At 41.0% G+C, this 27,642-nt stretch overlaps 1 protein-coding gene across 4 annotated transcripts in view; it reads right to left on the bottom strand.

Annotated features, from left to right (window-relative positions):
* The window catches only part of itsn1 (intersectin 1 (SH3 domain protein)), a 233,172-nt gene that overhangs the window by 37,335 nt on the left and 168,195 nt on the right, over window positions 1–27,642 (bottom strand). For all 4 annotated transcript variants that reach the window (XM_073044892.1, XM_073044891.1, XM_073044890.1 and 1 more), the window contains 5 exons: window positions 9,088–9,209; window positions 5,239–5,345; window positions 4,041–4,224; window positions 2,292–2,390; window positions 556–723 (listed from right to left, as the gene is read on the bottom strand). In XM_073044892.1, coding sequence (XP_072900993.1) covers window positions 556–723; window positions 2,292–2,390; window positions 4,041–4,224; window positions 5,239–5,345; window positions 9,088–9,209 — 680 coding nt within the window. The remainder of the gene's footprint in view (window positions 1–555; window positions 724–2,291; window positions 2,391–4,040; window positions 4,225–5,238; window positions 5,346–9,087; window positions 9,210–27,642) is intronic.

Here is a 27,642-nt window from a genome sequence, read left to right on the forward strand (position 1 = left end):
GTATATACAGTGCCTATAAAAAGTATTCCCCCACCGCCGGAGGTCTTCACGTTTTATTGTTTTACAATATTGAATCATAGTGGATTTAACTTGGCTTTTCTTGACACACCGATCAACAGAAAAATACTCTTTCAAAGTGAAAACAGATTTCTAAAAAGTGATCTAAATTAATTACAAATATAAAACACAAAATAATTGATTGCCTAAGTATTCACCCCCTTTAATATGACACACCAAATCATTACTTGTACAATTTACTGTGGAATTTCTTTAGCCAGAGAGTGGCAAATCTATGGAATTCATTGCCACAGATGGCTGTGGAGGCCAAGACATTGGGTATATTTAAGGCAGAGCTTGACAGATTCTTGATTGTTCAGGGCATGAAGGGATACAGGGAGAAGGCAGAGACTGGGGCTGAGATGGAAATGAATTGGCCATGATGAAATGGTGGAGCAGACTTGATGGGCCAAATTGCTGAATGCTGCTCCTATATCTTATGGTCAACAGGAATTTGATGATATGAAACCATGTGTTTAGACCATCTCACAATCTCACCTCAGATAAACCTTCACATTGCACATGTGTTTGGATCCATTCCAGCCTGTCCGAGTTTTCCTTTTCCCGTACGCCCTCATTCACCTGCGAACACAACTCTTCGGCCTTTTCGAGAGCCTGCTTCAAGTGGCTGAAATCAGGATGATTTTCCAGGGTGTTTTCCAGGATCTACAGCATTTGAGAAAGGGTGTCAGAGGGAGTTTTCAAGGAATCAACATCATTAGTTTTAGAATTCGCAAGAAGTTACTCTCCCCAAGGCTGATCAGCACCTCCACCCATTTACCCACCCCACCACCACTACATCCATTCTTTCCCTCAGCACTCTTTAACCCTTATGCACTTTACCCTTATACTCCACATGTTATACCCACACTGACACAGTCACGGTCCTTCTTGATAATTAACAATCATTTCAGTCTCTTTTACACTCATGTACTGAAGAATGACAATCTTGAATCTTGAAATTTATATTTAAGCCAAAGTGGGTGGGTTTTTCAGCCGAAGAATGTGTGGTGCACATTTTTATCCAACAAATAACTTCAAAGTTGTAGCCGTGGGCACTCATATGGGCCCCAGCTATATCTGCCTGTTTGTCAGCTACGTGGAACAGTCAATGTTCCAAGCTTACACCAGTGTCCGTCCACCACTTTTCCTATGCTACATCAACGACTGCATTAGTGCTGCTTCCTGCACCCATGTGGAGCTCATTGACTTCATCAACTTTGTCTCCAACTTCCAACCTGCCCTCAAATTTACCTGGTCCATTTCCGACACCTCCCACCTCCCCACCTTTCTTGGTCTCTCTGTCTCTATCTCTGGAGACAACTTATCTACTGATGTCTATTATAAACCCACGGGCTGTCACAGCTACCCGGAGTATACCTCTTCCCACCCTGTTACTTGTAAAAACGCCATCTCCTTCTCTTAATTCCACCGTCTCTGCTGCATCTGCTCTTAGGATGAGGCTTTTCTTTCCAGAATGAAGGAGATGTCCTCCTTCTTCACAGAAAAGGGCTTCCCTTCCTCCACCATTAACGCTGCCCTCAACCACATCTCTTCGTTCCACACACATCAGCTCTTACCCCCTCTGGTACTCCCTCTCGCCTCTCTCTGGTACTCCTTCCCTCTTTGCTTTCTTCCACGGCCTTTTGTCTTCTCCAATTAGATTCTCCCTTCTCCTGCCCTGTATCTCTTTTAACAATCTACTTCCCAGCTCTATACTTCACTCCTCCCCCTCCCGGTTTCGCCTATCACCTTGTTTTTCTCACTCCCCTCTCCCACCTTTTAAATCGACTCCCCATCTTTTTTTCTCCCGTCCTACTGATGGGTCTTGGCCCTAAACATCGACTGTACTCTTTTCCATAGGTGCTGCCTGGCCTGCTGAGTTCCTCCAGTATTTTATATGTGTTTTTTGGATTTCCAACATCTGCAGATCTTCTCTCGTTTCTTTCTGGATGACTTTCAGAATACAATTTCAAAGGTGAAAAAAATATAAAAAGTGTGCGAGATAGCTTAAGTGGAACTCCATGATTAACCACACACACTTCTTTCTTCTTTTATTCCAAATAAAGTTCCCCTGTACCTCATTCCATTGTAAAAGTGGTGGTAACAAATGGTGTACTTTATCATTGCTCACCAATGTAAAAAAGTAAATTTTCTCAAAAAGTCTACCTTGTGAGAGATTTTATAATGACTAGTTCAACTTGGAGAGCTTGCATAGAAAGACATGTTCTTACATTTTTTATTATTAAGGGATAGCGTGTTACTCTTTGCATAGGCTTTAGTAGAAAACTTGACAGTGGCATTCCTTTACATTGTGGGTCCATCGCTAGTCTCTGTCAAAATATGAGCAGAACAATATTAATTATGATATCTTGGGCTTTGTAAGACAACCAAAGACACTTATTGGTCTGGTCACTTTATTCTGTGAACATGGTACAGCACAGATACAGGCCCTTCAGCCCATTATGTTGTGCTGAAATAATTAAGATTAAGATAACGATACCTAACTAAACTAAACATTTCCACCTGCACATAGTCCACATCCTCCGTTCTCTGCACATTTATGTCCCTATCTAAGACTTTCTTAAATGCCTCTATCATTTCTGCCTCCACTATTAGCCCCATCAGTGCATTCCAGAAACCCACAATACTGTGTTTAAAATTAACTTGCCCTGTACATCTCCTTTGGACTTTCTCCCTCTCATCTTACATGTGTGCCCCTAGTATGAGATATTTTGACACAGTCCCAGCCTGAAACATCCACTGTTTATTCCCCTCCATAGATGCTGCCTGACCTGCTGAGTTCCTCCAGCATTTTGTGGTTGTCGCTCAAGATACTGGCTGTCAGCTCTGTCTTTGTCTGTTATAACTTTTATCAGGTCTCCTCTCAGTCTCCACCATTCCTGACAAAACAGCCCTAGTTTATCCTACCTCTCCTCAGACCACATGCCCTCTAAACTAGGCAGCATCCTGGTAAATTTCTTCTACACCTTCTCTAAAGCCTTGACATTCTTCCTGTAATGGAGTGACCAGTATTAATTGCAATACTCCAGATGCAGCCTAACTAGTTTTAGAAGGGCACAACATAACTTCCTGACATTTGAAATCAATTCTCGACCATTAAATGCAAGCATGCCATACACCTTTTTTTAAACCTATGTAAGAATCTCTTAAATGTCCTAAATGTGTCTTCCTCTACCACCACCCCTGGCAGGACTATGTATAATAAAATCTACCTTTGATATCTTCCCTGCACCTTCCTCTAAACACCTTAAAAGTATTTCCTATTGTATTAGCCATTGCTGTCCTCATACAAAGTCTCTGGTTGTCCACTCGATCTAAACCTATCATCTTATACACCTCCATCAAGTATCCTCTCATCTTCCTTCGCTTTAGAGAAGAACCATAACTTGCTCAACCTCTCCTTAGAAATGTTCCCCAATCCTGGTAAATCTCCTCTGCACATTCTCTAAAGCTTCAACATGCTTCCTAAAACGAGGAAACTGGAACCAAACACAATACTGAAGTGTTGTCCAACCAGAGCTTTATAGAGCTGCAACACTGCCCCGTGGTTCTTGAAATTAATCCGCCGACTAATGAAGGGCAACACACCATCTGCCTTCATAACTACCCTATCAATGTGTCGCAACTTTGAGGGATCTATGAATGTAAACCCCAAGATCCCTCTGTTCTTCCACACTGCTCAAGATCTTGCCATTAGCCTTGTATTCTGACTGCAAATTTGACCTTGCAAAGTGAATCACTTCACTCTTTTCCAGATTGAACTCCACCTCAGTCCAGCTCTGTCCCATTGTAACCTATAACCTTCTATGCTCAACACCAGCAACCTCTGTGCCATCAAAGACCGCATTAATACATTTTGCAACAATAATATTTGACTGAAATCCAGAATTTATGCTAAATGTAACCAGAAGCAAAGCAGAGATGGCATTCACTGTGCACAGTACAGGGTGATCGCTTACTTTGACAAATTCCTTAAATTCGACAATCTCGTCGGTCTTTTGCTGGATGAGGGCCGCTCCGTTAAGCTGGCAGCTGCAGAATCGGATGTAGGGCTGCATGTGAGGCAACTGTGCAGTTAAAATGTCCCCAATCATTTTTACAGGCATCCTCTCCCCTGACATCTTCTTCCTTACTCGCAGTGCCCTTCAGGGAGGCGAAAACAGAAGCATTTTTGTGCACATTTCAAAGACAACACATTCTAAGACCATAAGACAGGGGAGCAGAATTAGGCTCTGCCATTCCATCATGTGCTGATTTGCTTGGAGATACAGCACTGAGCAGGGCCTTCCAGCCCAACGAGCCACACCACTCAGTGACCCACCTATTTAACACTAGATGATTTACAATAAACAGTTAATCTACTAACTGTTACGACTTTGGAATGTGGGAGGAACTCAGAGCACCCAGAGGAAACCCACACAGTCACGGATTTACTACGCCTCCCAACCCCATTCTCATGGGGAGAATGTACAAAACTCCTTACAGACAGTGAAGGGAATCGAACTCTGATCTTACAGCTGCCACTGCAAAGCAACGTGCTAACTGCTACACTATCGTGCCACCACAACTTGCTACTGATCTGGCTTAGAAAGAAACAACTACTTTCATTCCCAATTGTTGTATAATACAGGAGGTTCTTGGAACTTGATGTTATCAGCAGTTACTGCTTTAATATAAAAGTATAATGCTCCCTAATCCATGCAGCTTCCAGGTAAATCTGCTCTGTACCCTCTCTAAAATTTCCAAATTTATTTATTTTATTTAGTGATACAGTGCGAAATACGCATATCCGGCCCTTTGAGCCACGCTGCCCCAGCTACCCACAACCCTGATTAACCCTAACCTAATCACGGGACAATTTATAATGACCAATTAACCTACCTGATTTGTCTTTGGACTGTGGAAGGAAACAGGTTCACCTGGGCAAAACCAATGCATTCTATGGGGAGGACGTACAGAGACTCCTTACAGGACAGTGCTGGAATTGAACTCTGAACTCTGGAACGCCCCAAGCTGTAATAGCTTCACACTAACTGCTACGCTACCGTGGTGCTTGACATGCTTCCTATAATGACCAGGGTTTTATGCAGCTGCAAGAAGATAGCAAGGAACAGAAATTATTACTGTGATAAAAGTTTCCACACCAAGGGTACCTACTTCAGCAATTTGATATTGCACATGATGAGCTCTTTCCAGTTGACAAAGATCATGGTCACCTCTTTCTCCGTCAACAGATCAGACTCGAGTAATGGCTTCTGAAAGACCTAATGAACCAAACCAAATCATTAACAGCAACAGCTAATAATTCAGGGTTATAAAATCTTTCTTGACAAGAGCAAAGACCATTGACTAAAGCACTCTGCACGATCCAAGTATGAACTTCCTCCCATGCGTCCACTAGACACAGACAGTTGAAACATGTGATTTTAAAATAATCCTCAGATAAGTTGTTTATACAAGGATCAGTACTGGGATCACTATTAACGTTAAAACGTTCCTCCACTGTTGTTTATACAGGGATCTGTACTGAGATAATTAAACATAATTTACACTCTAAATGTAGAGATGATATTAAATTGGAGGATATAACAAAGGATGAATACCGTATAATAAATGCTGCGTACTCAGGGCTCTTAAAGTATAACTAAAGTTCCCACCCCTCCATCCAGCATCCTCTTTGACATTTTACCATCAGGCAGGAGATTCCGATGCATAACAAGAATGGTCAGAATGGGAAACCATTTCTTCACTCAGGCCACTAGGCATCTGAACTCTCTGCTGCATCACATTCAAAGTGTCACTGGTTAATCTGTTCTGTACCCGAAAATATTTAATTTATGCACTTCATGTCTAATTCATCTGTAGGTTTTATTGTTACTTTAATAAGTTATTGTGTGTTATGTATGCTACTGTGAACACCCTGGTTCAGAGAAACGTTGTCTAGTTTGATGGTACACATGTACATAGTTAAATAACCATACACTTGACTTTAGAAAAGATAGCAGATACACTGGACAATAAAAATTTTGCTTCCCCCGTACCTTTAGGTGTATCTCATGAATTTTTGGCTACTGCTCATGAAAATCACCATGAAATTTCCCTATCACGCACTTTTTAAAAATAAACTTATGTTTATTATTTCAATTCATAATTCAAGTCAATTAAGATGTTGCCTACAATGTAAGCTGGAAAGTTTCCTATCTTGTCCAGGCATGCTTGGGCACGCTTAGCCGGCGCGGCTGCTGCATGGCAGAACAGGCTTGAGTAATAATTATTGGGTTCAGGACTGTAAGGATGGAATTTGCTATCACCAGGCACAAAAATTTCTATGAAGGGTTTTGATATTTGAGACAGATGCTTCCCAGAATAACTGATGCCAAGATTAAGGAAAGTATTTTTGTTGGTCCACAAGTTAAACAGACCATCAATAACAGGCAATTTGAAGAATTTCTCGTGGGACTGGAGAAAATCACATGGAAGCCATTCAAGGAAGTTGTTGAAATTTTTCTTGGCATCTACAGAGCACCAAACTACATGCAGCTGGTTGAAAGCATGCTTCAAGCATATAAAACCATGAAATGCAACATGTCACTGAAGATTCATTTTCTGCGTTCCCATTTAGACTTCTCTGCAAACCTTGGCGCTGTTAGTGACGAGCACGGTGAAAGGTTTCACCAGGACATTGCGAATGCTGGCGAATTATAGTTGGGCACTTAAGTGAGAAGCCTCAGACACTGAGTACAAATGAAAATCATTAGCAAAATATTTTTAACTTAGTTGAACTATTGCAAAGCATCAGGACCATTATGCAATTAAACACATTATATTCAATAAAAGTTAATTTGTTGTTTCTCCAAATTCCTACATCATACAAATAGTCTGAAATTATATTTGTGTTCATCTTCAAGCAGTCTATCATAAACAAAAAAAAATTCTGAGGAAGCAACACTTCTGAAAAAATTTGTTGTCCAATTACTGTATACAATTTATACTGTATCCAATAATTGTCCAATTATTGATCAATTCATTTTGGCAGATAAATGTGAAATGATACATTTTGATGGAAAAAACATCCCATTACACCTTACAAAGTAAACTACTGTTCCTCCAGCATTTTGTGTGTGTTGCTCCCCATTTTCAGCATTTGCAGAATCTCTTATAATATTGATATTGTTATAATTGTGTTTTTCTTGTAAAAGTTGTGTGTAATTTATGTTTAATATGTTTTTCTTGTGAATATACAGTACTGTGCATGTAAAAAGTTCTGTAGTGAGAAATCACGTTAAAAATCAATGAAATGAAAAGTTTCTAAATATCAAAAAATTACTATAAAAAGCAGTAAACAGTAAAAACTAAATCAAATCAGTATTTGGTTTGACCATCCCTTTGCCTTTAAAACTGTATCAATTTCCTTAAGTACACTGTGGTGCCGTTTTATAAGAAAATCATCTGGTAGGTTGTTCCAAGCACCTTGGAGAACTTGCCACAGATTTTCTGCAGACTGTCTGTCTTGCTTGCTTCTCCGGACAGTCTGGATGATGTTGGGTTCAAGGGTTCTGCGGAAGCCATGCCATTTGAAACCATACAAAATTTCTAGGGTATCTAAGACTTTTTTGCACAGTACTGTTGTCTTGGTGCTTACATGATGCTACAGTGGTGCTGCAAGTAACTGTTTCATTGCACCCGTGCATGCATGCACTTGTGCAGACTGCAATAAATCTGGCTGATGATTAGAAAAACATAAGGGAAGAGGCAAACACATCATTAAGAGAAGGATCACAGGCCAGCAAAGCCATTCAAAATGCCGGACAAAAGACTCAAAACTCATGAAACAAATCTGGAGCGATGGTCAGGTAGTCACTGTAGAACAGGGTTTAGCTCTCACTACACTATAACTATAATAAGCTGGAAACACTGGTAACATGGTAACAGAAACAAGACTACATGACAACACAGGTGTCCTGAATACAGATCTGACATTGAATGTAATACATCTGATAAATTATGAACTGAACTGGTGCCAAAAACAACAAGAAATCTAATGAAACCCAGAATAAATCCAACACCTGCTATTGAGGTGGATACGTAATGCTTCAATACCCTTGCTAGAAAAATAATCCTTGCTATGGCAACCTCTATTGTCCCAAGGCAAATCAAATTGGGCACAGAATGCATCCATGTCAAAAACTGCTTGAAAGAGGAGCAAAATTTCATATTCTGCTCAATAGTCTACACCACACTGGCATGAACAGTGAATGCTGCAGTTCCAGCTAATCTGCAACCCCCTCCCCGTCTTTTTCTCCCTCTGCCTGGTCTACCTGTTTTCTCCTACATGCACCCAACAACCTCCACCCCCAGTCCCAATCACCTAGCTCCTTACCCCACCTCTATTTGCTCATCACGGACACATTCCTCCCACTGGGTCCCTTCACCTCCCTTATTTGGTTCCACACTCCTCCTCGCATTCCTATCAGCTTCCATTGTCTTCAGCCCTTTGTTGCCTCCACCTATCACCTCCCAGCCTCTGTCACTATTTCCATCACACCACCGCCATCCACCCCAATCTGCAAACCTTTCCTTCTCACCTGGATCCACCTATTACGTGCCAGCTCTTGCCTCACCCCTTTATACTGTTTTCTACTTTACTCTTTCAGTACAGAAGTCTTAATCTGAAACACCAGATGTCCATTTCCCTCCACAGATGCTGCATGACCTGCTGAATTCTTCCAGTAGTTTTGCTCCAGATTCCAGTATTCTGCTCATTCTATAATATATATTTAAATATACATATTTCTTATTGTAATTTGTATTCTTTTAAAGATTGCGCTGTACCGCTGCTGCAAAACAGCAAATTTCATGGCATCTGCCAGTGATATTAAACCTGATCCTGATTCATCACGGTAAGTTAGCGTGTTGTATGATGGAGACTGATGCCCATCCACCTTGTGAACGTTTAGGGGTATGTTTGAAAATGTGCCTCCAATTGCCCTCAGAGTTTTCCCTTACCTCAGTGACAAGCTGCAGATCACTCACGTAGTTTTCCTCTGTCACGATGAGCTCATGGATGTAACCCTGTCGCTTCCGCTCGGATGGCGTTAGCATATCCAATAAATGCAAGTCAGCACACCCTACACAGAAGAGGGGGAGACTAAATAATATACATCACTCAACATTCCAACACATGCAGTTTCACACACTGAGGAACACAAGTGCACAGAAATATACTGAAACCACCCCATCTGGCACCAGCAATCATTCCACAGTCAAAGTCGCTTAGATCACATTTCTTCCCCATTCTGATGTTTGGTCTGAACAACAACTGAACCTCTTGACCGTGTCTGCATGCTTTTATGCACTGAATTGCTGCCATATGATTAGCTGATAAAATATTTGCATTAATGAGATGTACAGGAGTACCGAATAAAGAGGTCACTGAGGTCTCACACACTGAGGGTCCTAAGTACACAGAAAGAACCCATACCAATACCATTACAGCCAACCCACTGGTCTCAACTGAAAGTTTGAATGATTATTATAAAACTGAAATTTTACAGACAGAATTAAAGAGAATTATGGTATCAGAATAAATTTGCTGGAATCTTAATTATACATTATTTCTGACAATCTCGTAGCTTGCAGTGAACAGGTTGCAGTGTGTAAAGTTACCTGTTGTCATGTTGAAGAATCTTAAACTTTGCCAAGATCAACAGACATCCAACTTATTAGTTAGAGTCACACTGTACAATGGTGCATTGATTTGCAAAACTATTAGATAAATGAGGACTAACTCAATCCCTTGATCAGGCTATTATTTTAGGTCTCATGCATAAGCCAAATTAAGCCATTAACTGTGGCTTAGAATGCAGAAAACATACCTACCTCAGGAATCAGAGACTTATACCTGACACAAAGATTGAGTCAGTTCTGATCTACTAGCAGAGATACTGCTAGTATAGCTGCTGCTAGGGTCCCCAACATAGATGCCTAAAACACCCTTAGCCATGGGTGAGGTGCCGGAGGATTGGAGGATAGTTAATGATGTCCATTTTTAAAGAAAAGGCTCAAAGAATAAGCCACAATATTATAGGCCGGTGAGCCTGACATCAGTAGTGGGAAAGTGATTGAAAGGTATTCTAAGGGATCAGATACAAAAGTGTTTGGATAGACAGGGATAGTCAACGTGGCTTTGTGCATGGTAAGTAGTGTCAAATCAAACTTATAGAGCTTTTTGAGGAATTTACTAGGAAGGTTGATAAAGGTAAGGCAGTGGATGTTGTCTGCATGGACTTTAGCACAACCTGCATTGGGAGGCTGGTCAAGAAGGTTCAGTCAAGATGAGATAACAAATTGAATTAAACATTGGCTTGGCAGGAGGAACCGAAGAGTGGTAGTAAATGGATACCTCTCTGACTGGAGGCCTGTGACTTGTAGTGTCCCACAGTGATCAGTCCTGGGTTTGTCGCCATTTGTCACCTATATCAATTATCTGGATGATAATGGGGTTAACCAGATCAGCAAATTTGCAGATGACACCAGGACTGGGGACGTAGTGGACAGTGAGGAAGACTGTCGTGGCTTGCAGCAGGATCTGATCCAGCTGGAAAAATGGACTGAAAAATGGCAGATGGAATTTAATGCAGGCAAGTGTGAGGTGTTGTAATTTGGGAGGCCTAGCCAGGGTAAGTCTTACACGGTGAGCAGTGGACTACCAAGGAGTGCAGTAGAACAGAGGGATCTGAGAATACAGATCCATAATTCATTGAAAGTACAGATAGATAGGGTCGATCGGAAAGCTTTTGCCACACTGGTTTTCCCAGATCAATGCATTGAGTACAGGAGTTGGTGTATTATGTTGAATTAGTATAAGATGTTGATGAGGCCTAATTTGGAGTATTGTGTACAGTTTTGGTCAACTACCTACAGAAAAGATGTAAATAAGGTTGCAAGAGTGCAGAGAAAATTTACAAGGATGCTGCCAATACTTGAGGACCTGAGTTATTGGGAAAGGTTGAATAGGTTAGGACTTTATTTCCCAGAACATAGAAGATTGTGGGGAGATTTGATAGAGGTATACAAAATTGTGAGGGGTATAGATAGGACAAATGCAAGAAGGCTTTTTCCACTGAAGTTGGATGAGACTACAACTAGAGGTCATGGGTGAAGGGTGAAAAGTGAAGTATTTAAGGGAAACATGAGGGGGAACTTCTTCACTCAGAGGGTGGTGAGAGTGGGGAATGAGCTGCCAGTGCCAGTGGTGGATGCATGTTTGATAGCAATATTTACGAGAAGTTTGGATAAGTACATGGATGGGAGGGGCATGGAGGGCTATGGTCTAGGTGTGGGTGAATAGGACTAAGCAGAATGAGAGTTTAGCACGGACTAGATTGGCTGAAGGGCCAGTTACTCAATATAGTATTCAATGACTAGAAAAATATTGATATAGCTTAATGCAACAAAACACAAACAAACACTGAGGTTCATAGGTAGAAGGATAAAATTAAATACAGGTCACTTTAAATGCACAGGGTTTGGTTAGACAACATTTCATACAATTATTTATTTTCTAAAATAAAGGTACAAGGATGCAAAAGTAATTTCCTGCCATGATACCAGATTCACGGTAACATCAACCAGAACAGATTTTAGACATCTGGCAATCTATCCTTCTAGAAAGATACAATGAAGGGTTCAGCTAGTAGAAGACCTTTGGATGATGAAAGTGTTCAATAAGGTTGAACTAGAGTTGATGCTTTCCATTGCGGGTTAGACATGAACCACATATCATGAAAATAAGATAGCCTGGAATAAATCCTGCAGTAACTTCTGAAGAAACTTCTTTACCTGGAGAATGGGTTCCCAACCTTTTTTATGCCATGGACCACTACCATTAACTGAGGGGTCTGAGGACCCCAGGTTAAGAACCCATGACTTGGAGAGTGATTAGCACATGGAACATTCTCATAAATGTTTTGCATAGATACAATTAAGGAGAAATAAAGGCAAGAGGGATCTACAGCTGTAGCTCATACTATGGTTCTTCATGGGCATTGTGTTCTCACTCACACACTCGCTTAGCAGCCTAGTGTTTCAATATTTCTAGGTGCAGCCTGGAAGATGTGCGCCACTGGGCTGCGGCCCCAATTCTTCACCAATTTTGCCGTCTGAAGCGTTGCGGGAGATTGAAAATTCAAGACAGCAGGCAATGTACGTTATTGTCGAAAGAAGGCCCACACGCTCAAGCAATCTTTCCCTGTCTCTCTCTTAATCGATTGTAAGGAGAGTCTGCTGGTCCTCAACTCAGACAAATGATGAGGCACTTATAACACTGAAACAGCATGGCTGTTGCAAGAGCGTTATCTCTCTCTCCCTTGCTAGGGAAAGAGAGGAGAGAGCCTGTCTGAGATGTTGAAGTGTTGGATAGACAGTAGTTTTTGATGGCCTCTAGAACATGGTCTCTGGGGGCTTTACTATTGCTTGCATGGTGGGTGGCGGGGGAATTGACGCTTTGCTGGAGCAAGTGGGGGAAGGGGTGGGGGATTGATGCTTTGCTGGAGCAAGTGGGGGGGAATTGACGCTTTGCTGGAGCAAGTGGGGGAAGGGGTGGGGGATTGATGCTTTGCTGGAGCAAGTGGGGGGGAATTGACGCTTTGCTGGAGCAAGTGGGGGGAAGGGGTGGGGGATTGATGCTTTGCTGGAGCAAATGAGGGAAGGGGTGGGGGATTGATGCTTTGCTGCTGGTTGGGCATGGTAGAGGGAGGGGGGCTTTGGGGTTCTAATGTTTTCTGTCAATCACTCTTTGGGTTTTTTCTGTTTTGTGGATGTCTGTGAAGAGTAAGGATTTCAGATTGTACACCGTATACATTCTCTGATATTAAATTGAATCCTTGAATACACTGATCAAATGCAGGAGTGACACTGTCTGGACACATTGAGCTGAATGTCATTTCTGCGCTGTAAGTACAAGGTATCCAGACTCAGCAATCATCCCCATTTATTTATGTTGACATTTTCTACATGCAAGTACAACAAATTAGGCTCTATGAGCAATATTCTTTTGCAATTTCTCTGAGAAAGCTCATTAGAAACACCACATGGCAAAAGCACGTTTACACAAGAAAGTCTGCAGAAGAAACACATTTAACAGTTTTCCATTGATTTTGGTGTCATGTGTTTAACTCCCTTAGTGACAGCTACCAAGAAATTATAATAGCTTCCATTAATCATTTTAACCACTGTACTCCTGATGAGGTTCTTATTCAGGATATTCTGCGAGACTAACAAAGTCAAAGACTGTCGATACTGGACTTGGAGCTGAAAATGTTTAAATATATTATATGACTTGAAATTTTATCTCACTTAAACTTAAGATGTAAACATACTGTCCACATGTTATTTCCCGAAATGTAACCATAGAACACAGCAGCAGAATTAGGCCATTTGGCCCACCAAGAATGCTTTGCCATTCCATCATGGCTGATTTATTATCCCTCTCAACTCCATTATTCTGCATTATCCCCGTAACCTTTGCCACCCTTACTCATCAAAAACCCAACAACCTCCACTTTAAATATACCCAATGTCTTGGCCTCCACGGTCGCCTGTGGCAAAGAATTCCACCGATTCACCAACCTCAGGCTAAAGAAATTCCTCTTTAGTCCGAAAGGTATATCCTTCTGACAAATAAACTCTTCTTGCGTTTCCAGCTGGGCACAGGTATTGATTTGACTTGACATTATATACAACCTGACTAGACAAGTCAGCATCATCCCTGACAAAGATGGCAGAGTTTGTCATCGAAACATCGGTTAAAATTGATACCTGTACCTTGCTAAGAGCCCGAGAAGAGTTTAGTCATCATATACACCAGGAAAGCACTAGATCCTTTTCCATATATCCTTCTACTCTGGATCCTCTGCCCTCTGTTCGTAGATTCTCCCATGTCACCTCCACTCCCCACCCACACTCTATTTATTTTATTTTAAAGGTACAGCATGGTAACAGCCCCCTCTGGCTCAATGAGCCAGCTTCGCCCAATTAAACCCACGCAACCAACTAACTTACAAACCTGTATGTTTTTGGAATATGGAAGGAAACCAGAGCACGTGGCAGAAACCCACAAAGTCATGGGGAGAACGTGCAAACTCCTTACAGATTGTGCCAGCAAATTAACCCAGGTCAGTGATGCTGTAATAGTGTTATGCTAACTGCTATACTACCTCTATCTTGGCCTTTCAGAGGGTTTCAATGAGATTCCCCCTAGTGACATCATGAAGGTTCCCACCCACCTTGCTCATGAACTGTTTGTCCCATTCTCTCCAGGAAGGAAGTTACGTAGCATCCATACCAGGACTACCAGACTCAGAAACAGATACCTTCCCCAAGCAGTAAGGCTGATCAACACCTCCAACCATCATGACTATTTCATCATTTCCTGTCAGTCACCTTATGTACAGCCTAGTGTCAATTTATGGACATACAATCAATCTATATAAACTATTTCACATATTTATATTTATTGTATTATTTAAGTTTTTTTGTGCTGCATTGAATTTGGAGTAACAATGACTTTTTCTCCTTTACACTTGTGCACCAGAAATGACATTGAACAAACATGAACTTGAACAACTGTTTAGTGATGTCATTGGCAGTGTCTGAAGTGCCTGATTTGGCAAATTCAATCTCTTAAGGTTAAGGCAATCTCTCTTTCCCAGCATACTCATCTTCACTGATTTACAATGGCTTTCCATTCTTAAACACAATGAACTTACATCTCCACACCTCTCCATTCAATATGATTTTTGCATCCTTTCTCACCTACTTCAGTCTACCAACTCTTGCACGTATCTTAGCCTTGCAGGCATTCTTTGTAGCCCTTTCCCCAGCCTCGGTCATACACTATATGACTGCATATCCCTTCCTCCTTTTGCATCTCAACCAATTTTCAAAAAAACCTTCATAAAACTCCTCTTTTTGGATTATCTTTCAAGACAACTCGTTCCTTTAATAAGTTTGTCTCGAGCGTGAGGAATATTTTCCACTTTAAAGATTTCACTTAATCAAATTATAGCCAGCAAGCACTTTATAAATTCAAATAATCCCTGGTAAAGGTGCTGTGTTAAATAAAGTGGCAAGCTTTTATTTATTTATTTATCGAGAAACAGCACGAAACAAGCAGCCCTTTGAGCTGTGTCGCCCAGCAATCCCCCATTTTAACACTAGCCTACTAATGGGACAATTACAATGATCGTCTTTGGACTGTGTCAGGAAACTGGAGCACTGGAGGAAACCCATGCGGTCATGGGGAGAACTTATAAACTCCTTACAGACAGCGGTGGGAATTGGACCCTGGTTGCTGGTATGCCTAAACGTTTGCCTTAAAAAATTAATCACAAAAAATTTGAACCATATGTTTGGTGCCAATGAGTCCTTGAGTTCTTTTAAAAAGTTCCAGGATATAAAATCTAAGCCAAAGGACATGAACAGCATGAAGTTGCAAGACATGGTTCATTGAACTAGATTTAGTTTTACACTGTTGGACATAATATGCTGCACCAGTGATATTCTGACGTGGAACAACCAAGTCATTTTGTTTCTCTATATATTCAACAATTCTTGAAAGCTACCAATGTATCCAATACTGGTGCAGCACAGTACTACAATTCCCATGAGTGGAAGGTTTCATTAGTAACTCAAGTCACATCAAGTCGAGGGAATGCACAATAGTCCTCATAGAGGGGTCAGTAGTGGAAAGAGTGAGTAGCTTCAAGTTCCTGGGTGTTAACATCTCTGAAGAACTATCCTGGGCCCAAGGTATTGATGCAATTACAAAAAAAGGCATGCCAGTAGCTATACTTCATTAGGAGTTTGAAAAGATGTAGAATATCACCAAAGACTCTCAGAAATTTCTACAGATGTACCGTGGAGAATATCCTAACTGGCTGCATCGCTGTCTGGTATGGGGGGGGGGGGGGGGGTGTGGGGGCAATGCACAGGATCAGAAAAAGACACAAGAGGGTTGTAAACTCAACCAGCTTCATCATAGACACTGGCTTCCCCAGCATTGAGGACGTTTTTAATAGGTACAGGAGTGCTGTTGTTAATAGATATATATACCTTATTGTAACTTATCAATAAGATACATACCGTATTCCTTATTGTAAGTTAATGTATATTTGTATTGCTGCCATAAAACAGATTTCATGAGACACATCAGTGTTAATAAACCGAATTCTGAATCCTGAAATTTGCATTTGCTCAGTAAAGAACAGGTTTTAAATTTAAGTGAAGGAAAGCATTGTGAGAAACCCATTTTCCTGACTCTCAAAACAACCACAGGTGTTCACCCAGACAGACTGGTGGAAGAGGAGTGGAAATCATCTCCATTGGTTAAATGAATGGAAGATGAACCCCCCCCCCCCCCCCAAACACAAGACACACAAATAGAGTTAAGTCAATAGTTAAGTAAAGCAGAACAGGAGGCCATATTTTTGCAGGGTGATCCTGATATATTTTATAGAAGTAATGGGAATACCTGCCAATTCTCCAGATTTGTCTTTGCTTTCTATCAATGCTTACTGAGCAGCAATAACCTAAATTCATATTGATCTTTTTATTGCAGTGCATTCTAAGGTAGTTAAAAACAAAAGTTGTGAATGTTGGAAATAACCAGCTGCAAGCCTTCTTTTCTCAAGATATCTCAATGTGTTAAAACTAATTGAACAAACTTTGGCACTGAGCCACATATATTGGGACTGGTTCTGTTTAGAGAGGGAATTCTTGACAGGAGAATGTAGACGATTCAGAGGGGAAATTCCAGAGCAAGTTTTGACAGCCAATGGTATGTCTGTCAGAACAGCAAAGGATAAAACTGGAGCAGAGACCTCGAGCAACATGCACAAAATGCTGGAGGAACACAGCAAATCGGTCTGCATCTGTGGAGGGGAATAAGCAGCTGACATTTGAATACAGTCTCATCCGGAAACATCAATTGTTTATTCCTCTCCATCGATGTAGCCTGACCTGCTGAGTTCCTCCAGCATTTTGTTTGACTGCTCAAGATTTCCAGCATCTACAAGGCGGAGACCTCAAAGGGTAAAAACATAAGGAGGTACAAAATAATGGAAGGATTTCAAAGCAGCAACAATTCAAGCAGACAAGTGAAGATGTCAATTAATCCACAGTGTGTTAAAATATGTTTCAGATTAAGAAAAGCATTTCTCAGCTTTAATAAATGCTCAAAATTATTGGGAAAGTAGAACCGGCCCTAGCTCATGAAGGGCAAGTTGAATTAAACCTCGCTGTCAAAAACAGATTCATTGACTTAACTCTGCAGACAACTCAGCCACAAAAAGTCAACTTAGCACAAGTGACTTAATACATTACTGTACTTACGACTGTTTATTGGGTGCCTGAAGGATTTATTAAGTAACTTCACTCATTTCTATTAGATTTTAGACTTTGCTGTAATTAATACTCAATATCGACCTATGATCATTTATAGTGATGTATAATACTTGTCTGTGGCCAAGGACTCTGGAGGCCTAGAGGCTGCTTGCCCTGGAGTTGGAGGCGTGTGTGTGTGTGTGTGTGTGTGAGGGGATGGTAGGGTGGGAAAGGGGCTTGCTTTGATGTTGTTGCTGCTGCTGCTGCTTCTGTTATTCTGAGTTGTATGTTATATTGTGTTGAATATAGTGGGCATGCTATGTTGTTGCTGGAATGTGAGGGCTTCCCCCAGCACATCCTTGAGTGTGTTGACTGTTCACACAAAAGACACATTTCACTGTATGTTTCCATGTACATGATAAATAAATCTGAATTACTTGTGTAATATTGACCATTCTTTCAAAATAACTCTGCTCATAGAATTGCTGCTCGACTATGAGAAGTCTGACTGTATTAATTCACTCAGCTTTCAGCTATTTGTCCATGTACTTTACTCTATGACTTTTTATTCAAATGTTTTAATCAGTGCAAACACGGTGCACCACAAGTGCTTACGATCTGAGTTTGAGATCATACAACAGGGTCAGGACAGGCCCCTCATCCCTACAGCCTTTCAATAAGATCAAGGCTGATTAGATCTTGGCCTCAGCTCCACCTTTCTGCCTGTCCCCCCAAAGTCTTGATTCAATTCTGCACCAAAAAATAGTCTGTCTCAATGTTGAGTATTTTCAGTGAATCAGTCCCCCTAGTATTCTGGGTAGGGAAATCCAAAGATTCACTACCTGCTGAGAAGAAATTCCTCCTGTCACGGGGTATATTTAAAGCAGCAGTTGACAGGTTCTTGATCAGTAAGGCTGTCAAAGGTTACGGGGAGAAAGCAAGAGAATGGAGTTGAGAGGGATAATAAAAACAGCCATGATTGCACGGTCCACTTCTGCTGCTATATTGTATGGTGTCGCTATCTTAAATGAGCAACCCCTTGTTCAGAAACAATGCCCATTGTTCTAGACTCTGACATGACAGGGAAACATGGTCAGTCTTGACGTTGTCGAGAGGATCACATCTCACACAATGAGCACAGGTCCAAACTGCTTGAGTTGTCTTCATAAGACAATCTCTTCATTTTAGGAATACACTGGATCAACCTTTTCAAAGTTTAAAAGTAATGTATCATTAAAGTCCATATATATCCCCATATCCTACCCTGAGATTAATTTTCTTCCAGGCATTCACAGTAGAACAAAGAAATACAATAGAATCAATGAAATCCTGACAACTACTAAACAAACAAACAAACAAATAACATTGAGAACGTGAGTTGTAGAGTCCTTGTGAGTCCATAGTTTGTGGAATCAGTTCAGTGTTAAGGTGAGTGAAGTTATTCATGCTGGTTCAGGAGCCTGATGGTTGAAGGGTAACAACTGTTCCTGAACTCAGTGGTATGGGATCTCCTTCCCAATGGTAGCAGTGAGAATAGAGCATGGCCTGGATGGTGTGGTTCCCTGATTATGGCTGCTGCTTTCTCATGGCAGCACTCCTTGCAGATGTGGCTAATGGAGGGGGATGGGGGAGGCTTTTCCTGTGATAGACTCGGCTGTATCCATTACTTTTTGTAGGCTCTTCCGATACCTTTTCTATGTTTTGTAGGGTTTGTATAATACCTTCTCCAAAAGTATGCCATAGCAAGTGTAACAGTAGAGGATTAGGACATATGTAGGGGCACAATTCCTGCATGCTTCCTCAGTATCGAGACTAAAAATGGCACAGTGTGCCCCAGCACAGTGAGTGATATGTAGAAAGAAAATCCTTCACATAAATTTTTTTTTGACAATTTATATTTGAAAGAGAACAACTACCCAAGTTTAATTATAATTAAATAAAGAATCCTTATTATAACCTATGAGGAACTGGTATCTTGATGAATTTCATTTATTAAAATTTACTTTAAAAACAAATGATGCATTGTTCAAGCTCAGAAATAAGTATACCAACAGCAAATCTGAAACCGTGATCTATAAAGAAGGTCCCAGTTTTGAAATGGAACCTCTTTAAAAAAAAACTTTTGAGAATATTGGAGACTCGAGTTGGAAAGAGTGGAAAAGGTGGTATATGACACGCTTGCCTCTATTAATCGCAACATTGAGTTCAAGAGTCAGGAAGTTATGTTGCAGCTTTATGAAACTCTGGTTGGGTGCATCTGGGGCATTGCATCCTATTCTGGCCATTCCAGCAAATTATAATTAGGAATGATGTGGAGGTTTTGGAGAGGGTGCAGATGTTAACAGGATACTGCCTGGATTAGAGGGTATGTGTAATAAGGAGAGCATGGGCAGGCTTGGGTTGTTTTCTCTAGAGCTGATGGACATATTACTTATAGTACAGAAGCTGAGGGGAGACTTGATAGAAGTTTATTAGATTATGGGAGGCACAGATAGAACAAACCCAGTATCTGCATGTGCTGACATTGGAGAGGGCTCAAAGGAGGTTCACAAAATGATTTTGGATTGAAAGGCTTGTCATATTTGGAGTGTATGTATACTCTGGGCCTGTACTCATAGGAATGCAGAAGAATGAGGGGAGGGTCTCATTGAAATCTATTGAACGCTGAAAGGCCTAGATAGAGTGGATGTGGAGAGGACGTTTCCTCTGGTGGGGGAGTCTAGGACCAGAAGACACAGCCTCAGAATAGAGGAACATCCATTTAGAGTGGAGATGAGGAGGAATTTCTTTAGCCAGAGAGTAGTGAATCTGTGGAATTCATTGCCACAGGCATCTGTGGAGGCCAATTCATTAGATATATTTAAGGCAGAGGTTGATATATTCTTGATTAGTCAAGGCATGAAGGGATACTGGGAAGAAGGCAGGAGATTGGGACCGAGAGGGAAAGAGGATCAGCCATGATGAAATAGCAGAGCAGACTCAATGGGCCAAGTGGCCCAATTATAGTCCTATATCTAACAGTCATATGTTATCTTTATACCAGAGTTTAAATATCTAACAGTACAAATTTAAGGTAAGAGGTGGTAAGTTTAAAGATGTGAGGGGCAAGTTTCTCTTTTAAACAAAGAGCATGGTGGGTGCCTGGAATGCACTACCAGTGATAGAGAAGGAAGATATGCTAGGGGTTCTCAAATAGGCTCATAAATGTGCAGAGAATGAATAACATGGAGGTAGAAGGGATTAGTTTAATTAGGTTGGCACAACATCATTACCTGAAGGACCTGTTCCTATTCTATACCATTCTATATTCTAACCACAGATGAAAATGGTCAAATCAGGCAATATTAATGTTTTGCCAAAAACCTACCATAGATTACAAGTAGTGAAGTAACTGGATTTCATACTATCCCTAGATTTAGAAAGGACTTAATTAGCAGTGAATAAGAAAGAAAGTAATTAGACAAACACCTTCATTTGTCAGCCCTGGCAGTCAATTGTCACATTGCAGTACACCATATAATTACAGTGCCTACAAAAAGTAGGCATCATTGGAAGTTTTTATTGTTTTGGCAGCATTGAAACACAGTGGATTTAATCTGGCTTTTCTTCACACCAATCAGCAGAAAAAGACTCTTTCATGTCAAAGTGAAAGCAGATCTCTACAAAACACAAAATAATTGATTGCATAAGTTTTCATTCCCTTTAATATGGCACACAAATCATCACTGGTGCAGCTAACTGGTTTTAGAAGTCACATGATCAGTTAATGGAGATCACCTGTGTGCATTCAAGGTGTTTCAATTGATTGTAGTAAAAATACACCTGTATCTGGAAGGCCCAACTGCTGGTGAGTCAGTATCCTGGCAAAAACTACACCATGAAGACAAAGGAACACTCCAAGCAACTCTGCAAAGAGGTATTGAAAAGTACAAGTCAGGAGATGGATACAGGAAAATTTCCAAGTCACTGAATATCCCTTGGAGTACAGTTAAGTCAATCATCAAGAAATGAAAAGAATATGGCACAGCTGTAAATCTGCCTAGAAGAGGCTGTTCTCAAAAGCTGAGTGACCATGCAAGAAGGGGACTAGTGAGGGAGGCCACCAAGAGACCTATGACAACTCTGGAGGAGTTACAAGCTTCAATGGCTGAGATGGGAGAGACTGCGCGTACAACAACTGTTGGCCAGGTGCCTCTCCAGTCGCAGCGTTATGGAGAGTGGCAAAGAGATAGCCACTGTTGAAAAAAACCTCACATGAAATCCCAGCTAGAGCTTGCTGGAAGCCATGTGGGAGAGTCTGAAGTCAGCTGGAAAAAGGTTTAATGGTCTAATGAAACCAAAATTGAGCTATTCATCCATCAGACTAACACCACATATCATCAAAAACCTATCATCCCTACTATGAAGCAAGGTGTTGGCTGCATCATGCTGGGGGATGCTTCACTGCAGCAGGCCCTGGAAGGTTTGTGAGGGTAGAGGGTAAAATGAACGTAAGCAAATCCTGGCAAAAAATCTGATGCAGTCTGCAAGAGAACTGTGACTTGGGAGACGATTTGTTTTCCAGCAAGTCAATAATCCCAAGCACAGAGCCAAAGCTACACAGGAATGGCTTAAAAACAACAAAGTTAATGTCCTGGAGTGGCCAAGTCAGAGTCCAGAGCTCAATCCAATTGAGAATTTGTGGTTGGACTTGAAAAGGGTTGTTCACTCACAATCCCCAAGCAATCTGAGTTTAAGCAGTTTTGTAAAGAAGATTGAGGAAATATTGCACTATTCAGATGTGCAAAGCTTATAGAGACCTACCAACACAGACAGAAGGCGCATCTACTACATACTGACTTGAAAGGGGTGAATACTTATGCAATCAATTATTTTGATGTTAATAATTGTAATAATTTAGACCAATTTGTAGAATATTTATTATCACTTGACATGAAAGAGTCTATTTCTGTTGATCACTGTCAAAAAAGCCAAATTAAATCCACTGTGATTCAATGTTGTAAGACATTTAAACATAAAAACTTCCAAGGGAGTGGATACTTTTAAAATCGGCGCTGTAATATGGAAAGAATATACAACTAAAGTTATGAAACTAAGGTTGACTACGTCAAAGAAGCCAAAGGCAGGATACTGAGCTTTTCTCATTCTCATATACTTAAAAAGCATGCATATATTTTTTTACCAAAAGATCAGCTGTTTAAAAAAAGCTTAATATTTAACAGCTGTTCATCACCATGAAAATATCTGTTCATTTTGTAGTTATACATTTCTAATAGCCGGGTCAAAGCATTCCATTCAAACACAAACCATTATCTAAAAAGAGAGCAGTGCTTGACAGCCTTTAAGAGTTGGTCAAATGGTTCATTTGTTTGAAACCCACAAATCAGAGTGCCTGTAGACTTTGAGGTGCAGCCGTCATATTAGAAAACTGTGTAGCGAAAAAATACATCTAGTGGCCACTTTATTGGGTACCTTCTGCACCTAATAGTGTAGCCATTAAGTGTATGTTTGTGGTCTTCTGCTGCTGTAGCCCACCCACTTCAAGGTTCAATGTGTTGTGCATTCAGAGGTGCTCTTCTGCACATCACTATGGTAACATGTGATTATTTGAGTTACCGTTGCCTTCCTGTCAGCTTGAAACAATCTGGCCATTCTTCTCTGACCTCTCTCATTAACAAGGCTTTTTCACCCAGAGAACTGCCACTCATTGAATGATTTTTGCTTTTTTTTGCATCTTCATCTGTAAACTCTCAAGAGATTGCTGTGCATGAAATTCTCAAGAGATCAGCAGTAACAGAGATACTCAAACCAGCCTATCTAGCACTGATAATCATTCCATGGTCAGTCACTTAGATCACGTTTCCTCCCTGTTCTGATGTTTGGTCTGAACAACAACTGAACCTCTTGACCATGTCTGAAAACTTCTATGCATTGAATTGCTGCCACATGATTGGCTGATTAGATTTTTGCATTCATGAGCAGGTGTACCTAATAAAGTGACCACTGAGTGTATGTCAATAAACTGTATACGATGAAAAACTGAAACCATGGCAGAAAACTCTGGAAACACCCAGCAGACCAGGCAGCATCTGTGGAGAGGGGAACAGTTAAGATTTCAGATATTATTAAAGTAGAAAAAACTGCAAAAAAAGATTTGCCAGCCTGCTGCCTGGATTTTTGGGGCCCAGAGCGACAAGGGAAACTAGTGTTGACTAGACCGTAGCATCACAAGCACAGAAAATTTGCAGATGCTGGAAATCCAAAGCAACACACCAAAATTATGGTGGAACTCAGCAGGTCAGGCAGCATCTATGGAAAAGAGTAAACAGTTGACATTGAAGACTGAGACCCTGCTGAGCTCCTCCAGCATTTTGTGTGTGTTGCCTTGTGTAGTCTTGGACTATTACCTGGAATGTTGAAGATTGAAGGGTGATCTCACTGAGGTATAAAAGATCATGAGGGGAACAGATCAGGTGAAAGAAGAGTCTTTTTTTCTCCCCAGGTAGGGTATGCTAAAGGACAAGGATTTATGATCAGAGGTGAGAGATTTAAAAGCGACATCAAAAGGTGGTGCGTATTTGGAATGATGCTGCCAGAAATAGTGGTTGAGGTGGGTACATTAGTAATTTAAAAAGTCTTCTAGGATAGCAGGGAGGGCAATGGGCCAATAATGGGCTGATGGGGTGAGCTCACTGGTCAACACAGTTGGCAAGGATGAATTGGCCAAATGGCCTGTTGTCATGCTATTGATCTTTCTAGATCAATAATGGATGTTTCTTCATTTAATATTCAGCCCTGCTGAAAAGAGGAATGGTGGAGACCAAGAGAAAGCAAATGACATGGTCTGATTTTGACCAGGAGGGGGTGCTGATAGCTTGATAAATGGAGCTATTCCATTTGGCAGTGGAGTGGACAGGAAGGCAGGAGGGAGAAAGAAAAATAACTTGCTGGAACTGAAATACAGAACACACGCTGAAAATCTGGAACAGGAAATGTCTCCAACATATCAGCAGCAAATGTGGAGAAAGAATAAGTGAACTTAATGGGACTGGTCAGGGATCCAAAAAGGAAAAACAAACTTAATAGCAAGTAATCTGAAACAAAGATGAAAATACTGGAACAATGGTTGGTGTGAGTTCCTTTCATATCCTACAGAACATATTCCTTCCAATGGGTTTCTTCACCATTTACTTTCTCCCCTCTTCTAATCAAACTTCCTCCCTCATAATTTCACTGCACCTCTGAATCCCCCACCACAAACAGTTTGCAGGTCCTACCGTTTTCCCTTTATACATTCAATGAACATCTTCACAGCAGACCAGGATAATGGATCTTCACATCTTCCTTGAACAGAGAGCCAGCTCCCCTCAATATCTCAAATTTATTCTGAATATTGAACAGCTCCTCTTTGAACTCCACTCGCTCCCCTCCCCCCCCCCAAAGGAACCTGCATGGGTCCAAGTTACGTCCATATTTTTCTTATCATCGTATCAATCCTACTTAGCATCAGCCCATCTCTTTTTATATCAATGACTATATTGGTGCACATACAGAATTCAAAAGTTTCATCACTGTTGAGTGCAGCTTCGACAATATGCAATTTTATTTGGTAAATCTTTGGATTTTCCTTTCCTTTTATCAACTTCTCCATCTCAGGCAACAAGAGAACAAATAATGGGCTGAAGGACCCATATTGAGATATAATGTTCTATGTTCAACGTCCATTACAAACCCATACACTTCCACAGCCATCTTGACCAGGTGCCATCAGACTCCGTTTCTGCAAATATGTCATACTGTCTCCACCTTCCCCACTATTCTCACATCCTTCTGGTGACACTTTAGAAACCATAAGACATTAAGAACAAGGAGCAGCATTAGTAGACCATTCAGCCCATCATGTCTGCTCTGCCACTCCATCATGGCTCATTTATTTTCCCTCTTAATTCCACTCCCCTATCTTTTCCCCAAACCTTTAATGCCCTTACTAATCAACAACCTATCAACTTTCCAATGGTTCCAAGAAGTCATTTTCCATAACCTTCCATAAAATCATAGACAGGATTCTCAATCACATCTGTTCTATTTCCTGTTTCTACTCTCTGCTCTCATAGGATAGGGGGCTCTTTGTCCTTGCCCTTTCATCCCATCATCTCCTATGGATTATTCTCCAGAATATCCACACCTCTAATGAGATGCCACCACCAGAAGAGACAACTTCCTCTTCACACTCTTCAGTGTTCAATTATTTCTTCCCCCTCTAATTCTCAAAGAGTTCACTCATTTCACTTGTCACAACACTTCCCTATACAACAGCACAAGGTGCAAGACCTGGCCCTTTATAGCACTATAAAATCCTGGTTTGAGCACACTTGGGAGTATTGTGTTCAGTTCCTGTCACCTTATTATAGAAAGGCTATGTATGGAAGCTTTAGATGGGTTGCAAAGAAGTTTTACAAAAATGCTGTCTAGATTAGAGAACATGTCTATGAGGATTGGTTGAGCAAACTAGGGCTTTTCTCTTTGGAGCAAAGGGATGAGGGGAGACGTGATAGAGGTGTAAGAGATGCTGGGTACTTCTTCCTAGGGCATAAATGGCTAACATAAGAGGGCATAATTTTAAGATGATTGGAGAAAAGTATGGGGGGTTGTCAGAGGTCAAGTTTCTTTTAATACACAGCAGTGGGTGCATAGAACACAGAGTGGGTGGGACGGTGATAGAAGCAGATACATTTGGGACATTCAAGAAACTGTTAAATGGATGAAAGAGGGGAGGAGGGAAGGGTTAAATTGAAAGGTTAAAGGGGTCGGCACAACATTGTGGGCCTAAGGGCCTGCACTGCGCTATAACGTTCTATGTTTACCTCTTTTGTCCCTACCATCATGGACCAAAATATTGCTTTCAGGGGAAACAGCAACCCATTTGAATTTTGTTCAGTGTCCTGCTTTTTTGTGCTCCAGGTATAGGAGAAAGAAAGCAGACTGCACAACATCTCTCCTCTGTCCTCAGGGTGACCCAAAACTCTTGGCTGCCAGTGATTTAAGTTCACGATCCTGTTCTGCTCTTCATCTTCAAGATGTTTGCGCTGTTCAACAAAGCCCAGTGCAAGACTAAGAAACTAGATCTCATTTTCTATTTAGGCACACATCAACCTTTGGAGCTCAATAGTTCTAGAGAAGCAGCCTTTTCAGTTGGACTTGGACCTAGTCAGTTCCTTTATGCTGGGGTGATCAGCTGGTCAGAAGATCAATGGGGAGGAAGGCAGGAGCTGGCTGTTCAAGTTGGTGACCTTTCATGGTGGGGCTCATCAAACCTGCATGCTAGCTTTGTGCCTCTGCCCACAGATGCTATTGGGCTCCAGTACTTTGTTTTTTTCCCCCCCATATTGAGCTTCCAGATTTCTGATTTTTAGTCTTTGGCTAGTTCTGAAACAATTCACTTTCAGCTCTCTGCAGATGCTGACTGACCTGCCCATTCTCATTTACTTCAGAGTTCCATCAACCACTGTTTCCTGCATCTCCGTCATCAATTATTGTCCCCTTAACCACGTCCCCCTTTTACTTAGAAAGATTAGCAACTATTATCCCATCTTCAGCACTTTTTCCTTTTTGAAAAGTATCTGTTTTCTCTTGGTCACATGTCCTCCCTATTTCAACCCATCCTCTGCAAGTTTAAACATGCTTGTTTTCTAAGTTTTCCCCAACTCCGGAATCATAACTTCCACTCTCCACAGATGCTGACCATCTGCTGAATTTTTCTAGAAGTTTGTTGTTTTCATAACACTATACAGAGACCTGCACATTTGTTAATCAAATGTTACTAAACTGCAAGTTTATTTTTTTTATTTACACAGAGTGGTGGGTGCGTGGAATAACCTGCCAGGGGTGGTGGTAGAGGCAGATACAGCAGGGGAACCTAAGAAACTCTTAGATAGGCACATGGATGGTAGAAAAATACAGCATCATGTAGGAGGGAAGGATGAGATTGATCTTAGTGTAGGTTAAAAGGTTGGCAGAACATCGTGACCAAAGGACCTGTAGTATTCCATGCTCTATACTAAATGCTGTATTGCTACTGCTGGTTACTCATTCTTTTACTGTGTAATAAATCCCGTTCTGATTTAGAGCCCAAATTAAAGCCAAATACAAACAAGATAAAAATTAAGGGGTTTGTTTACT

Source organism: Hemitrygon akajei, chromosome 5 (assembly GCF_048418815.1).
Source record: "Hemitrygon akajei chromosome 5, sHemAka1.3, whole genome shotgun sequence".
In the NCBI taxonomy this organism is placed as follows: Eukaryota; Metazoa; Chordata; class Chondrichthyes; order Myliobatiformes; family Dasyatidae; genus Hemitrygon; species Hemitrygon akajei.